Below are 17,766 nucleotides of genomic sequence, written 5' to 3'. Positions count from 1 at the left end.
AACGTACTTTATTGTATTCTAATACATTTCCCAAAGTTTCAGCTCGATATTTTATTTACAAAAAAAGTTCTTAGGTTCAAAAAAACATTCAGTGAACTAAAAGAGTGTGGTCGGTAATATAGGTATTTAACTGTGTCACATGCCCTTAAATCCCATCAATGTCTATGTGATGCCCAATGCCCAATGCCCTTCGAAGCGGAAATATGGAATTGAAACACAACAGACTAAAATAACACACAAATAACAACAAAAACAACAAAAAATAGATGCCGACTCAGGACAACTTGTTAGTTGCTGACTCAGGGCCACTACGAATGTTCACACGTTTCAGGATATTACGCACACGAACCAAATTCGAATGAAAAATCGACTTTATCCGTAGACGTGTAGCTGCTTCCCAAGAATGGAAGAAAATGGAATTTCGCTTATACAACAAATTTATACCCCGCTCACCATATAAAGTGAAAACTAAAATGAAAATTGAATGAAAATTGTTAGCGTAAATTACGTCTATGGCTACCAACCTGCCATACCACAAAATGGTTAAGCCGACACGAGCGCCATCTCTGAGAAACGCGGGGTGCCCACTTAACCCACAGTACCGACTTAGGACCGCTCTCCCTTATATTAATAAAATATATATTATCCTTATATTAACACATGAGTTCATTTATTGAAAGAAAAGTGATATAGGGACCAGTCTGTGAAGCCCGATTCATAATCGAAACCTTTCCAAAAGTTTTAGATGGCAAACTTTAAAACAATTACCAGTAGAAGCATTGAAAGTTGAAAGTATCGATTTTTAAGCTTCTACGAATTGGAGGAATTAACTTTTAAAATATTTAAATCCCGGATTTCATTACCTTTCTTAAAATTCTGGTTTTTCACCAAAATAAAGCAAATCCTATAGAATAATTTAATAAACCAAAGAAAATTATGAATAAAAATCGAATTGCCTTCTTGAATATTGAATGCGGAACCAAAAATAAAAGAGAAGGTAGAAACAAGTTTTGGAATATAAAAAAAGTTTCAGTACCTTTTGCTAATGAGAATAAATAATCAACGTAGCAGGTAGATAATCGAAGAAAAATGTAAAATATGGATAATTCTCTGGAAAGTATGTTTTTCGAAATCGATCCAAAGCGAATTAATTTGACTAATAAATATGTAAAGCTGGGATTATCGTAGACAATTTAAGACTCATATAGAGAATTAATTTGTATAATTTTGTGCTTATGTGTGGAGCGGATTATGAAATCACAAAAGTATTTAACGACGCAGTTACGCTACTGAGCAGAAATGCGTGAGTTGTGTTCGCATGTTTTCTGGAACGCACGCACGTTAACCAAAGCTTTGGTCGCTCTAGGCAAATTGCAACGAGAAGCAAATAGTCCAAAGAATCGAGTCGCTCCGAGCCCACACAACGCGTGGACCTCCATTCAAAGTTATACTTAATCGAGTGGCACTCGACTTTTAAATTTTTAAATTTTTTATTATTATTAATTTTTGAGAAATACCAAGTTTAAAAATAAGTACAAAGTACAACCTTTAATATACTTAAGTAATAAATTGCGCTTTCAAAACATTATCGAGAAAAACGGATTAAAAAAAATGTTTCCTCATCCCGGTTTTTTTCTCAACTTCTTCCTCATCTACTTCCCTCACTTCCAATAATTTTCTCTACTTCCCGATACCTAATTTAACCTTACTTCCCATACTTTCTATTCTATTATATCCCTCTTCTCACTTCCCTCAATTTTCCTCCCCTCATTTGCCTTCAATTCCTTTAGTCTTCCTCTCACTTTCAATGCTGCCGCTTTTTAATTTACCTTCATTCCACCTACTTCCACTCAATTAAACCCCTGAACTTTCATCTCACTTCCCTTCAACTATTTTCAATCACTTTTCTTATTTTTCCTCCTCTCATTTTCCTTAGTTCGTCTCTACCCCTAAATTCACTGACTTCCCCTCTCATCATTTTCCCTTCTCTTATTTCTGCTAGTTGCCCTTCTCTCGCTTCTCCTACTTTCCCTTCCCTCATCTCCGTCACTTTCCTTACTTCTCCTATAATCATTTCCCTTACCCTAATATCCCATCATACCCGTCTAGAATTTTTCATAATTCCTCATACCAACTTTTCCTTCACTTCTCCTACTTCCTCTCCCCGCAATTCCTCTTTTAAGTTTTCAACTAACTTTCCCTACTTCCTACCCCTTAATTGCCTTCCTCACATTTCCTCTCAGTTCCCCTACTTTTCTTTTCCGCATTTACATCTCTCATTTCCTCTCACTGTTTCTCTGCATCTCACCGCATTTCTCTTCACTTTCTCTATATTTTCCCTCCTCTAATTTAAGTTTGCCTCTTAAAATCAATGAACAGGGATTAGAGAGATTTAAAGATGGTATCTTGTAAATAAAAATACCTAAAAAAACAAAGCAAAGCTAAAAAATTCGGAATAAAAAAATTAATCCATACCCTAACTTTCCCTCACTTCCCTTAGACCTTCTTCGTCCCTTTTTCACATTTCTCCTTACTTGCCCTACTACTGCTACCTAGCTTTCCTTCATTACACCTACTAACCCTCCCTAATTTCCCTTATTTTTCCACACCTAATATTCTCTTACTTACCCTAGTTCCTCTTCCCCATTTCCACTCACTGTTCCTAAATTTCCTGACCTCATTTCCCCTCACTTCTCTTAGTTCTTTTCCACCTCTTTTCCTTAGATTCCCCTAATCTCCCTACTTTCCTACTGCTTATTTCCCTTCACTTCCTCTACTTCTCCTCCCTTTATTTCGCCTGACTTACTTACTCTCCCCTTCATTTTCCCTAATTTTTCTCCCCTCATTTCCCTTCGCCCATAATTTTCCTCACCTCGTTTCTACTTCTATCCCTTTCATAATTTTCATTCACTTTCCCTCACTTACCCTTCTGGGAAAAAGAACGACGGACGGATATCAAACCAGCACTATAAAAGTTTCATCCCGAGATTACAAAAAATACCTAATTAGAGTTTTATATGTTTGCCTCCTCTTTAGATACAAAGAGCCATTCTTATATAATCTTAATAAAGGACTAATTTTATTCCTTAAACGTATTGAAAAATCGTATTTAAAAATAGTTGTTTATAAAAATAAATATTGTATAATTCATAAATAATTTATAAACATATTTTTTTTATAAAAACGTACCAAAGAGATGTGTGGAAAATTTCTCAAGGAATAAAATGAGGCCTAAAACATTAGGATTAGAAATGAACTTCTGCTTTTAACTAAAGAGAAAGCAAAACCATAACACTCTAAATAAGTACTGTTAAATGGACAATGTCAACTTAAAACAATAGGAATATTGAACTCGGATTTTAAAAATCATTTTTAACAACGCTCTTTTTGAGGATTTTGTAGCCCCGCACAGGGCAGGTGAGAAGAGAAGAAGTGAGGGGGGGATAGGATAAAAAAGGGGGAAAAGTTAGAAAAAGTAATAAGGGGAAAGAAAGTGAGGGGAAATAGGGAGATAATTAGTAGGGGGTAATTATGAGAAGGAAGGGATGTAGTAGTAGAGAAGGGAAGGGGAAATTCGAGATGATGAAGTAGGATAAATGAGGAAAAATGAGTAGAAGATAGTTTATGGGGGAATAGGGAGAATGAATGGAGGAGAAGTGGGGGAAATGAGGTGAAAAGTAGAGGAATTAAAGGGGAATGAGGGAAGGTTAAGTAGAGGAACTAAGAGGAAACAAGAAAGGGGAAGTAAGGGAAATATTTGGAAGTGAGGGAGGGTAGTGAGAGCGAATAGGGGAGTAAAAATTATGGCTGGGGAAGGGAAGTAAGGTAAGAAGAGTGCTGGCTGTGGAAATGAGTAAAAGGGGATGTAGAGGGGGAATAAATTTGGGAAGGTAGGGGAATCAATGGGTGACTCAGGGGAGGGGACTAGGTGGAGGGGGAAGTACGATGAAAGGGGAAATTAGAGCAGGAAAAGTATGGGAGAGGGAGGTTTGAACTACTTGATTAATGTCTTAGTATGCTGAAGATTTCTTGAATTCGTTTAAAGCGATTAAAAAAAAAAGTTTTTTTCAATTGCTCAAGTGTAGTCCATTTTGTAAAAAAAAACATAATAGAGACAAAATAAAAGTGATAAAATTGCCAGTAAAATAAAAAATAAAAGAAACTTCTATCTCAAATAGTTTAGAAGATATGGACTTCAGAAGCGTCCCACATGAAAGATGTTATTTTGTTAAGTTTAAGACTAAATTCTAAAAGTTTAAGTTTTAAGCCTAAATTCCCTGAAAAAAAGACAATGTTTTAGCTACTACAAATCTTAGATTATTGCGTCTTGAAATAAACCAATTTTAATACAAAATGTTAAACGCGTATTTTCTGAAAATACCTCGCTTCGTTGCTCAAATATTTTCTAAGAACTATGAAAATTGATTTCAATTAGACTACTTTAGGTACACTTAAGAATGTTTGGTGTAACGAAGCGATATATTTTCAGAATCTACACGTTGAACAAGATTTTAACAGGGACTGGTTTATTTCAGTAACCGATAACATAGGATTTATTGTAGTACAAATACTGTGCTTTTTTAGCTATTCCGGAAATTCGTTCCACTTAAACTTGAAACACAAAACTTTCATCTAGAATGCACTAAAAGTAGATATTGAGAAAAAACGGTTAAAGCTATAACATTATTTTTTTAGTTTTAATGGAAATTTTAAATCATTTATTTTAACTCTGTAATACTTTTTTTACAAAACGCACCTAAAACAAAAAAAAATTCAAAAAACTGATTTCCTTCCCTTGTTAACCAATTTAAAAAGGTTCCTTATATCGCTTGTCCTTGAACACTTAGGATCCTTTTTCACGACACAAAACTGAAGGATATAAGCAAATTAAACTTTAAGTCTGACAAAGAGAGGTCGTGAGATGTGCGTCGCTGATTCGACTGGGACTTTATAGGAGGAAAGTACATCAAAATCCATTACATGCGTATTTTTTCTTTCGATCTAATGGGCCTTAGTTTACGAAATCGAAAAAATACGCATCTAATGGATTTTCATGTACTCTTAGCCTCTGAAGCCTCAGTCGAATCGGCGACGCACATCTCGCGACCTCGCCTTATCATTCTTAAAGTATTGTGTGCTTATATCCTTTAGTTTTGTGTCGAGAAAAATTATCTTAAATGTCAATTCGGCGTCGCAAATCTCGCGACCTCTCCTTGTCAATATTAAAGTTTGGTTTGCTTATATCCTTCAGTTTGGTGTCAAGAAAAATTGTCCTAAGGGCGAAGTCGGCGACGCACATCTCGCGACATTTCCTTGTCAGGCTAAAAGTGTTGTTTGCTTACATCTTTTAGTTTTTTGTCGAGAAAAATGTTCCTAAGTGTCGCATCGCGACGTACATTTCGCAACCACCCCTTATGAGTTGTTTTTCAAGCCGAGGTTTAAACAAGACTTTACTCAAAATTCAAACCTAAGATATTTTAATATGCAACCTACCAATTTTTCTCTTCTTGGCTTAAAATATTCCGGTGCCCCTTGAAAAATTAGCAAAAAACCGGGATGGGGCTTTTCAGTGAAAGTTGGTTCAAGCTAGGCGTTGAGAGCCTGTCAACTCCCGGTTAGATCAGGCGGTTGCTATCGGAGAATATTGTGGCGGCAGCAAGAATCAACCCCGGACCTTCCGATTACAAAATCAGGGAGTGGTTTTTTTTTAAACCATTGTTTTTTTTTCAATTTTTGATGCCAAGATGTTTTGTTTGAATTACAATTTGAGTGCTTCCACTCTTGGCTGCCTTTGAATTAAAATGCTTTCAATTTTTCAATTATTCAAATCCGTATGCTTCTCATTTTGGGTGCTTTCTATTTTGAAAACTTGGAGTTTTGCATGATTCTAATTTTTTATCCTTTCTAATTGGAATTCCCGTAATTATGGATGATTCAAATTTGTATTATAATATTATTTTCAATGATTTAATTTCGTGCTTTTAATTTTTGATTCTATGTTAAAAATGTTACAAAATAAAAATTCTAGTCTTTGCATATTGATGGTACTGATAGAAATTACTGAGTTTCGGAAAAAGTATTTTTTCACTGTTAAAAAAAGGTAACTGGAAGAATTGATTTTTTTTATCCTTGATAACCTGGAAAAGTCCTGAAATTTTTTTTAAGAAACTTCTCGAAATTCTCTAAAATCCAATGAAATGTTTGAAAAGCTTTAATATATTTGTTACCCTTTTAAAATTCGTTAGAATTTATTAAATCTTCAAATATCTTAGAATCTTGTAAAATAACATCAAATATTTTTAAATCCATTTATATGTTTTAAATATTTGAAGACCTTTGACATCCTATAAAATTGCGAAGTTCTATTGAAATCCACACAAATCTCTTGAGACACTTCGAAATCCCGGAAAATGTCTTGAAATTTTGTAATTTTTTTTAAATTCTGCAAAAATTCTGGAAACTTTAAAGTCCTTCGAAATAATATGAATTTTCCACTTTTGTGATAGCAAATTTGTTATTTAAGCTAATCAGCGAAGAAGTTTGCATTAGTGTAATTGTTTTTAATAGTAACAAAACAGTTGCATAGTTGAAAAAAAGTCATCCATAACATGTGGTAACTGCGTTACCAATTTTGGGATGTTTACCCCCCCCCCCCCTCAAAAGTATCGAATATACATTTTTAAATGCAATTATGAAGCTGTTACCGAAAAAATAAGTTTAAACAAAGTGCAAAAGAGAGCAACAAAGAGGAATTTTCAACCAAATACATGAATTTTAAACTAAATAGTTCAATTTTCCAGCACACAATATGAATTTTCAACAAAAAACGAAATTTTCTACGAACTATTTAATTTTTCTTTTAAAATAATTCTTAGCAAAATAGTTGAATTTTCAGCACTGAGAAAGATAAGTTTTTAACTAAAAAGATCAGTTTTCTTTCAAAAATGAAATAATTACATTTTCAGTTGAATAATTAATTTTTAACAAAAAAAAAACAATTTTTTTATTAAATATGTTATTTTTCAAATTAGCAGTTAAATTTTGTACCAAAATAGTTTAATTTTAAGCTAAAGAAAAAAATATCAGATTAATGAAATAGTTACATTTTAAACTAAAAACTAAACAATATGTTTCAAGTCAAAAATGAAACAGTCACATTTTTAATTTAAAAACTAAGTTTTCAAGAAAAAGACGAATTTCCAACAAAATTTGTGAAATGTTGAAAAACGGTTTATTTTTCCACACGGCACTATTCATTGTTTACCAGGGAGTTCATTTTTCAAATAAATAGTTCATTTTTTATCCAGGTAGTTGAATTTTCTCCCAAAATAGTTGCATTTTCAACCAAAAGGCTAATTTTCAACCAAACAGATGTATTTTTTACCAAAAAATATTATATCTGTGGAGATGTGAATTTTCGAACAGAAGATACATCTATTCTACAAAAGCAGTTAAATATTCACATAGAAAAGATCAGTTTTCAATTGAAAATATTTACATTCTTAACCAAAAAATTATGATTTTTCAGAGAAATATGATGTTAATTAAAATAAAAAACAGTTTAATGGAATTAAAAATACGAATTTTCACAAAAATAGTTCAATTTTGAACCAAAGGAAGAAATCTTCAACCAGAAAGATAAATTTTGAAAAATTATTTTAACTTTCATCCAACTTGCTGTCTTTTTGACAAAAAAATGTGAGTTTCTAACAAAATAGTTGCATTTGAACAAAATAATTAAGCTTTTAGCCAAAAAGTACAATTTTTTATTAAATCAAAAATTTAAATAACGAAAAATGAAAAAGGGGGGAAATTTTCATAACGTTAGCTTCACTGGAGACCCCTCCCCCATCCCAAACTGACTCCCCCCACCCCACCATCAAATTGGTAACTTAGTTTATGGACTATCCCTAATTGGAAGCAGAAAATTTTAAAAATAACTTAAAACGACCATTTTGATTAGACCTTCTAGATACACTAATCATGTCTCATTTCTTACGAGTAATAAGATCCTCAGTAATGAGTAACGCCCGAGTCAAGACTATAATTTCATCTTTTATAAAGCGGAACGTTACGTGAAGCTATGTTACCGTTTTGAAGGTAGCATTACGTAGTAAGTGATACCTGACCAATTTTCGATTTATTGATCGATAAATTGCCAGCCATTACAGAATGCAATCCTCACAGGCCCTCTAAGGAATCCAGGATGGAAAAAATTCTCATTCCAATAAAATTGCTCTTTCTCTAAATTGAGAGATTATTTTTCAAATCCTATAAAAAATCGAAACCTCATTAAATAAACTAGATAAGAGCATTTTAATCTTAGCTCTTTATCGTGCTTCCAATTGTGATTTTCATGTTTAAATTCTTCCAGCTTTGGATCTTTTTTCTTAAAATTGGTGCGCTTAAAATTTTCGATGCTTTTAATAATAACAGATTTCACTCATTTTTTATACTGTCGAATTTTGATGCTTTCATTTTTGTTTGCTTCCAATTTTGGATTCTTTCAATTTTGGATTTCTCTCATTTCTAAGTGATTAAAATCTGGATTTTTTCAATGTTAAATGCTTTGAATTTTTTTTTCAAATTCGTATGCTTCCAATTATGGGTGCTTATTACCTTTATACTTCCGATTTTAAATGCTTCCAAATATCACTGCTATACATTTTTTATGGCTCCAGTTTAAAATGTGTACAAAATTTTAGGCTTAAAGTTTTCAATTATTTGAATTCAAGTACCTTTAAAATTTAAAAGCAACCATAAAGGATTATAGTATTGAATTTGTTAAGTAAATTAAAAAAAGATTTATTCACAATAAATATTTTAAAATTAAAATTGATAGTTTACAATTTATTGATAAGTGATAATTTTCTTTCAATTATTTTTAATCCGATGATCATTTAAGATTGCAATCGAGGCATAAAACCTCAGTTTAATCTGACGTCTGACCGAGAAAGGATTGCACTACTTAAGCTTGTCTTGCAAAGCAATAATATGTCACTGATTGTGAATTGAACAAGATATAATAATATATTATATATAAAGCTTATAATTTAACATTATTATCTTTTGACTCCCCCCTACCCCTCAAAGATTTGCAAAATCAGATTTGCCCTTGGGAATGGCTCTTAAATCCTGGCAGACAAATTGTTAAATAATTCAATTTATAATGAGATGATTACAGGATAGAAAAAGTCCATAAATCTATGTCGTTTAAACTGAGAGGTTATAAATTATTTTGTTTACTGTTAACGAATCAATTTCTAGATACTTATCCTCTTACAGGAATTTATTATTTTTATTTTATTTTTATTTAGGAGACTTGGAATTAATGATAAGTAGGTTGAATTAATTCAGTTGATTTAATTATTTAACTTCTTCATAAGCTAGACGTTTAGAGATATTAAATAGAATTTTTTTTGTTCCAGGCTGTCGTTGCAATATTCTAGGCTCAACTACGTCAAGTTGTGATTTGATGACAGGACAGTGTCAATGCAAAGCTTACGTCATTGGCAGACAGTGCGATCGTTGTCAGGTAAATTTTTTTATCCAGATCAAGAATACAATTTTTTGTTCAAAACTTAATCATTGACTTCATGGTTTTATTTTATATTTTAAATTTTCATAATTGAAAGTTTAACACTTTGGAAGCAAACTGAATTTGAAGCATTCAAAATTGAAAGCATTTCAAATTGAAAAAGGAATTCAATTTTGGATGCAAAAAAAAAATTCCTTAAAATTTCGTTATTGTAAAAGAATGGAAGGGTTCATGTTAATAAGCTAATGAAAGTTGAAGCATTCAAAATTACATATATGTATATAAATAAATAATTAGGGAAGCATGCAAATTCCAGATAATAAAAAATTGTAAGCATACAAATATGAATAATAAACAATCCAAAGCATTTGGTTATTAAAGATTCAAAATTTTTGAACATATAAAGTTGGAAGCATTTAAGTATAAAGCATTAAAAATTAAAAGTATTCAAAATTTGAAAAATTCGAAAATTGGCAGCAGTCAAAATTGGAAGCAAATGAATTGGAATAATTGGAAATTCGGAGAAATTTTTGTAACGAATTCAAAATTAAATGCATCCAAAATTGAAAGCATACAAATTTCAGAGAATCAACAATTGCAAGCATACAAATTTACATAATTAAAAAATCCAAAGCTTGAAATATTCAAAAATTTAAAACATCCAAACTTTAAAGCATTTAATTTTAAAACATTAAAAAATAAATGTATTCTAAATTTGAAAAAATCGAAAATTGGAAGTATCTAAAGTTGAACGCATACGAATTGGAATATTTAAAAACTGCAAGCATTACTTTGAACGCATCCAAAATAATATACATTCAAAATTGGAAGCATGCAAATTTGAAGAATTGAAAATTCGGAAGCATTTTAATATGAAAGATTCGTAAATTTAAAATATGCAAACTTGAAAGCATTTTATTTTAAAATATTAAAAATGTTTAATATTCAAAACACATTAAAAAATGCATGTGAACTTAGAAGCATAGAAATTGCAGAGAATCAAAAATTGTGAGTATATAAATTTGAAAATTTAAAATTACTGAAAATTTTTAAAAAATCCGAAATTAAAAGCATTCAAATTTTGAAAACACGGCAAGACTGAATACATTTACATTTTAAACAATAAAAAATCGGAAGCACGTTAATTTCATAAGCCGTAAAATAGAAAGAGTAATTAATATTTTTTTAAATTCACAAGCAGAAGAAACACTTATTAAATTTTCTACTGATCCTAATTTTTCTTCTAATAAAATATACTGAAATACATAGTCTCCGTTTTTATTGTTATTTTGAGCTCAAAATTAATAAAAATTATATTTTGAAGAATTAATTAATCTTTTTGTTTTATTTTTAAAGAATGACTATTGGGGCTTGTCTAATGGAGCAGGATGTGCACCTTGTGGATGTGATTCTACAGGCTCGGTTAAGTCCTCATGTGATGATAAATCAGGACAATGTAATTGCAAACCTGGAGTAGGAGGACTGAGGTGTGATAGTTGCTTATCAGGATTTTATGGATTTTCCGATAATGGTTGCCAGGGTAAAGACAAAACTTTATTAGTAATAATATTCTGATATCATTATCCACTAATACAAAAAATATTTAATAAATAATACTAACAAACAATTACATAAAAAATACAGCTTTTATAATAATCCCATTTTTGTTAGCTAAAAATTTTAAACAATAATGACCCGAGAATTCTTTTCAATAAAAACTAAAAACTTGTCTAATGTAAGACTGAGACAAGATGGAATCAACTTATCCATCCAACTTTGCCCCATGCCCTTTTTTCTCAAATATCTCTGCATGCTAAATGTCCTTGTTATTTCTTATCCTCGATCTGGACCCCCTGGAAGTTGAACGAATTGCTTCTCTCCCTTTACCTTTATTGCGCACACAAAAAAAGTTTGATTCTATTCTTTCATTTTTTGCTCAAGCTTCTTTGCTCAGTAAAAAAATCCTTTTTTTAGGTCCATTTAGATGCATTCTAGAAATCCCATGGTGTAAGAGTAGAAATACATCCTTTCCAATTAAACATTCCTGTTACCCACACCTAGAGAATTTTGGGTTTGTGTACGTGCTAAATTTGATAAATTTAGCATGGGCACGTACTCTCGACTGTTCTTAATTATCTAACAAACACTGGATAACCTTTAGAAACCCAGATTTCACTTTCGGTTTAAAATCAACACTAAAACGATCGTATCAATTTTTTTCCAATCTTTAAACTTTCCACATTTTATTACAGATTCCTGTTGCCTATACTTACCGACGTATATGACGACGTATCATGGTTCTTGTACGTGCTAAATTTTCTAGATTTAGCTAAGACAAGGACCCTCGATATCTCTCAATGTTGGTAAGTGTTGGTAAGAGGAATTTGCACTGAAATTCCTGAGCTTTTCCTAACATCATTTCTCCCACTTCCCCTACTTCCCCTTCCCTCATTTCTCCTACCCACCCTTCCCTTATTTCCACTCACTGTTCCTACTTCCCTCCCCTCATCCCCCTTCAAAATCTAACTTCCCTAACATCCCTGAATTCCCCTCATCTCAATTCTCCTACTTCTTGTCCCAATATTTTCCTCTACTTTCCTTCGACACGTTTCCTCGTACTTCCCCAAGTTCCATTTCAATTATTTCCCTTACTCCCTCTTCTTAATTTTCCATCACTCACCCAAAACCCCTTTTAATTTTTTATTACTTGCCTTATTCCTCCTTCACATTTTCCTTCATTTCGCCTACTTTCCCTTCCCTAATTTCCGCTCGTCTTCCCTCCTAACCTATCCCAATTTATCTTTATTCCCCCTACTTTCCCGTATCTCATTTTCCCTCACTTACCCTACTTTCCCTCCCCGCAATTCTCCTCTTTACTTTTAACCTCACTTTCCCTTCTTCGCGCCCTTTAATCACTTCCTCACATTTACCCTCACTTTCCCTGCTTTTCTCTTATTTCCCATACGTTCAATCCCTAATTTCTCTTAACTTCCCCTATTTTCACGCTCTAATTTTCCGCCCCTTGCCTTACTTTAGCTCTGTTCATTTTCCCTTATTTCCCTTCACTTCCCCTACTAACCTCATCCAATTTTCCTTTATTTCCCCTACTAACCTTCCCTGATTTCCCTTACTTTCCTACACCTAAGTGCCCCTCTCTTTCCCGAATCCCCACCCGCAATTCCCCCTTTTAGGTTTCCGTCACTACCCCTACTTTTCTTTTTCTCATTTATCCTACTTGCCCTCCTCTGATGTTCAATCACTTTTTCTACCCTCATTTCCCATCACTTTCCTTAGTTCTCCTCCAGGCCTTTCCTATAAATTACCCTACAACGCCTCGTCGAATTTACTTTACTTCCCCTAATTTCCCTCCTCTCATTTCCCCTGCTTTCGCTCCCTTATTTCCCTTCAATTCCCCTACTAACCCCATCCAATTTGCCTTCATCCCCCATAATAATCTTCCCTAATTTCCTTTCATTCCTCGTACTTCGCCACACCCACTTCTCACCGCTACTTTTCCCATCTTACATTTCCTTCACTTCCCTAATTATCTTTCCCTCGTTTACCCTAGTTCCCCTCCCTTGATTTCCACTCACTAATCTTACTTTTCCTACGCTTATTTCCCCTCACTTCCTTCAGTTATCCACCACTATTTCCCCTTCAATCCCCCATTTCCCCACCCCATTTCCTTTACTTCACCTAATTCATCTTCCATAATTTTGCCTCACTTCCCCTAACCCCCCTGCCTTCATTTGCTGTACATCCTCTCTCCTCCTTTCCCCTTTCTCTTACTTCTAACATCGTTTCCCCGACTACCCCTTCCATAATTTCCTCTCACTCTCCCTTCTGGGAAAAAGTAGGCTGGACGGGTATCGAACCAGAACTATAAAGGTTTCTGCCCGTAGTTACGAAACCCTTAAAAATGAGCATTTTTAAACATGATTTTTAAAATCGAGGCAGAAATTCCTATTCTTATTTGTAACTAATTTTGGAAGCTTACATTTGTTTATTCAATAATATTTATTTAGAGTTTTATGTTTTTGCTGTCTCTTCAGATAAAAGCATATATAAACATATTTTGTTTTGTATAAACACGTACCAAAGAGTAAGAAATCTTTCAATGAATAAAATGATCCATAAATTATTAGGATTAGATTAAAAATAGCTGATTTTATCTAAAAAGAAAGCAAACCTATAACAATCAAAATAAGTATTATTAAATAAACAATTTTAACCTGAAATATTTTTCTCCAAAGTTTATCTTTACTTCTCTTCCAAAATTAGTTACAATTAACAATAGGAATATTTACCTGAATTTTAAAAATGATTAAAAACAATGCTCATTAGACCTGGACAGGGGAAGTGAGGAGGGAGTGGGGAAAATGAGAGGTGAGAGTGAGGAGAAGTAATGAAAGAAGAGGAAGTGAGGGTAAATGAGATAGTAAGATTCAGGTGAAATGAGCGGAGTGGAAGTAGAGGGAATAATAATAAGTGAGGGGAGGGGAGTAGGGGAAGTGAGGGAAACTTTAGAGCTTGAAAAAAACTGACGCGATCTTCGTCGAATTAGTTACAAACCGGAAGTGAAATCTGAATGTTCTTCAGGTTATTCAGTGTTTGCCAGATGTATATTACTGGACTCAGACCTCATTTGAATTTGCAGAATGTGACCTCTGCGATCGATCGGGTCATATATGCGATCCCGACACGGGCCGTTGTGTTTGTCCGACTTTGACCTTCGGAGAGCATTGCGACCGATGCAGACCAGGTTCCTACGATCTTCGAGCAGGTGTAGGTTGCAAGTCTTGTGCTTGCACGCCAGGTTCCTCCAGGTCACAATGTTCACCGAACGGCCAGTGCCCCTGCAGAGACGGCTTCGACGGCCTCAGGTGCGAGCGATGTGCCAAAGGTTATTACGGCTACCCCAGATGTCGCCCCTGTAACTGCAATCCGGATGGGACCTTGCCTTGTCCAACTGATTCTGGACTCTGCGATTGTGACGCCAATGGACAGTGTCCTTGCAAGGTTCGTTTGTTTGTTTTTGAAATTATAATTTTGGGCACATGTTTTCAAGGTTTATATTTTTTGGTCTGATGATTTTGGGCCTTACGTTTTTGTTTTGGATTTAATGTTTGAGGGTCTTATATGTTGGGCCTTGTATTTTTGGAACATGTATTTTTTTAACATGTATTCTGGGACTTATGATTTTGTATCATACATATTGGAACTTTTTTGGGCCTTATATTTTTGGGAACTGTATTTTTTCAGCTGTATGGTGGAACTTTTTTAGGTCTTGTAATTTTTGGGCACACTATTTTGAGTTTTATATTGTTAGGACTTATGATTTTGGGTCTTACGGCATAGAATTTATATTCTTGGGATTTCTACTTAGGGAATTATATTTTTGGAGCTCGTGATTTTGAGATTTATGTTTTTGGGCACATGATTTAGAGATTTATATTTGTGGTACTTATGATTTTAGGGCTCACGGTTCAGGATTTATATTTTTGGGTCTTCCGCTTCAAATCTTATGTGTTTGGGATTCTCGATTTATTATTTTTTATTTATTATTATTATTTGTTATAATTTTTTATTATTTTATAATGCCTTACATGATTTTCAGATTTAAATATTTTTAAGACTTATGTTTTTGGGCCTTTCAGTTTAGGATTAATATTTTTGTTCTTAAATTTTTGGGTCTTCTACTTCACGAGTTATATTTTTGGGACTCGTGATTTTGGAACTTATGTGGTTGTAATATTTATATTTTTATGGTCTTATATGCTGGACCTTATATTTTCGGGACCTGTGTTTTTGAGATTTATGATTTTGGGATTTATACTTTTGGGGCACATGATTTTGAGGTTTATATTTTTGATGTTTATGATTTTGGGTCACACGGTTTAAGATTTACATTTTTGGGGCCTTTATTAAGATAATTATGTTTTTTGGGACTCATGATTTTCGGCCTTACATGAGTTTGAGATTTCCATTTTTAGAATTTATGATATTGGGCCTTACGGTGTAGGATTCATACTTTTGTTCATATATTTTTTGGTCTTCTACTTCAGAAGTTATTTTTTTGGTACTCGCTAATTTCAGCCTTCTATGATTTGGAGATTTATATTTTTAGCACTTATGATTTTGGGCCCTATAGTATAGGATTTACATTTTTTATCTTTTACATTCGGCTCTTCTACTTCGAGAATTATGATTTCAGGAATCGAGTTGAAACTTACGTGATTATGAGATTTATATTTTTAGGGTTTTATATGTTGGGCCTTATATCTTTTATTTATCTAGTTGCACCTCTTTTGGATTCAAGGCAATTTCGTACTCATCTTTATGTACACAAAGGAAAAACGTGTGACATGTTACATATAAAGACTTTTATTTTGGATCTTGTATTTCTGGGCCTTATTTTTCTAGATTCCAAGCTCATTATTTTAGGACTTATAATTTTTGAGCACATGCTTTTGCAAATTATATTTTCGGGAATTACGATTACATATTACACATGTTAAATTTTATGTCTTGGATTTTGTATTTCTAGGCTTTATACTTCTAGAATCCATATTTATGATTTTGGGATCTACAGCTTAGAATTTATATTTCTGGGTCTTCTACTTCAAGACTTATGTTTTTGTGGCTCGAGATTTTGGTCCTTGCATGATTTTGAGATTTATATTTTGGGACTAATGATTTTGGGCCTTAATGTTTAGAATTTATGTTTTTATTCTTATATTTCGATTCTTCTACCTCGAAGATAATGTTTTCAGGACTTACAGTATTCAGGGACTTATATTTTTGAGACTTGTGATTTTGGGCATTACGATTTAGGATAATTATTTTTGCATCTTATATATGTGGGTCTTCTACTTCGGGACTTATGTTCATGAGACTAGCGATTTTGGGACTTACGGGAGTGTGAGATCTATATTTTCAGGGCCATACGTTTTGGGCCTTACATTTTTGGGACCTGTATTTTAGAAACAAGTGTTTTTCGCACTACGGTTTTGTGGTTTACAATTAGAACCAATGTTTTGAGTCCATGATCATGAGTTTTATATTTTTTGGTCTTATATTTTGACACTTATATTTTTGAACCTAATAATTCTGGAGACTATAAGCTAGACTTATAATATTGGGACTTATACTTTTAGAACACATTATTTTGAGATTTATATCGTTGGTATTTAAAACTTTGCTCCTTACGGTTTAGAATTTATTTTTTTCGATCTTATACTTCGGGACTTATATACTTGGAATCTGCATTTTTGAAACCTGTGTTTTTGGACTTAGAGCTTTGCACCTTATAATTATAGCTTATGTTTTGGTTTAGAGTTTATATTTTTAGGTATTATACTTCGGGACTTATATCCTCGGGACCAGTATTTTCGGAACCTTCATTTTTGGACTTATGATTTTGCGCATTACAATTGGAACTTATGTCTCGGACACATGATTATGAGACATATATTTTTGGGACTAATGATTATGATACTTTCTAATTACAGGAAAATGCAATTGGTCGTCGATGTGATGAATGTAGGGAAGGGACATTTGGACTTGCAGAAGGAAATGCAAAAGGATGCACTGAATGCTTTTGTTTCGGAAGATCAACTCTTTGTCGACAAGCTGGCCTCAGTTGGGGCCAAAGAAGATTGCAAAGGCCCAGAGTTTTATATATTAATGATACAGTCAACGATATTGTGGTACGAACAATATCGATAATTTTGGATATATTTAATATTCTTTAATTCTGTTATAAATTAATGTTTACTTAATAATTTTTTTTATATTAAATTCAGGTCACCAGATATGGATCATCATTCGTTTTACCATCATTCGATAGTGGATTAAACAAAACAAATGGATTAACAGTCATTCCAGATACAGAGGGAGATGTCACTTTTCCTTCAAATTTACAACCTGAGTATCCACTTTACTGGCAGTTGCCAAAGTCATTTTTGGGTGATAAGGTAAATAAAAAAATTGTTTTTGTATTTTTTAAACTTATTATGTTATTTATACTCTTTTTACTTTTAGGTGGTCTCTTATGGTGGTTTCCTAAGATTTACTACAGCAGTTTCTGATGATGGTTATCCTCTGCCTTCAAGCCATCGTTATCCAATCGCTCTAATCCAAGGCAATAACAAAATCGTTCTCGAATATTATCTTCATCTACCAGTTGATAATAATCACTATGAGATCAGGTAAAATAACAAATTTTA

General features: G+C 33.0%; 1 protein-coding gene across 1 annotated transcript in view; it reads left to right on the top strand.

Moving 5' to 3' along the window:
- The window catches only part of LOC117169719 (laminin subunit alpha-2), a 359,746-nt gene that overhangs the window by 315,654 nt on the left and 26,326 nt on the right, over positions 1–17,766 (top strand). Inside the window, exons 14-19 of the mRNA XM_033356225.1 lie at positions 9,429–9,535; positions 10,895–11,078; positions 14,196–14,557; positions 17,050–17,247; positions 17,344–17,514; positions 17,582–17,748. Of these exons, the coding sequence (XP_033212116.1) occupies positions 9,429–9,535; positions 10,895–11,078; positions 14,196–14,557; positions 17,050–17,247; positions 17,344–17,514; positions 17,582–17,748 (1,189 nt within the window). The remainder of the gene's footprint in view (positions 1–9,428; positions 9,536–10,894; positions 11,079–14,195; positions 14,558–17,049; positions 17,248–17,343; positions 17,515–17,581; positions 17,749–17,766) is intronic.

The sequence above is a fragment of the Belonocnema kinseyi genome, chromosome 1 (assembly GCF_010883055.1).
Source record: "Belonocnema kinseyi isolate 2016_QV_RU_SX_M_011 chromosome 1, B_treatae_v1, whole genome shotgun sequence".
NCBI classification, from domain to species: Eukaryota; Metazoa; Arthropoda; class Insecta; order Hymenoptera; family Cynipidae; genus Belonocnema; species Belonocnema kinseyi.
This window is presented reverse-complemented; position numbering and strand designations above follow the sequence as displayed.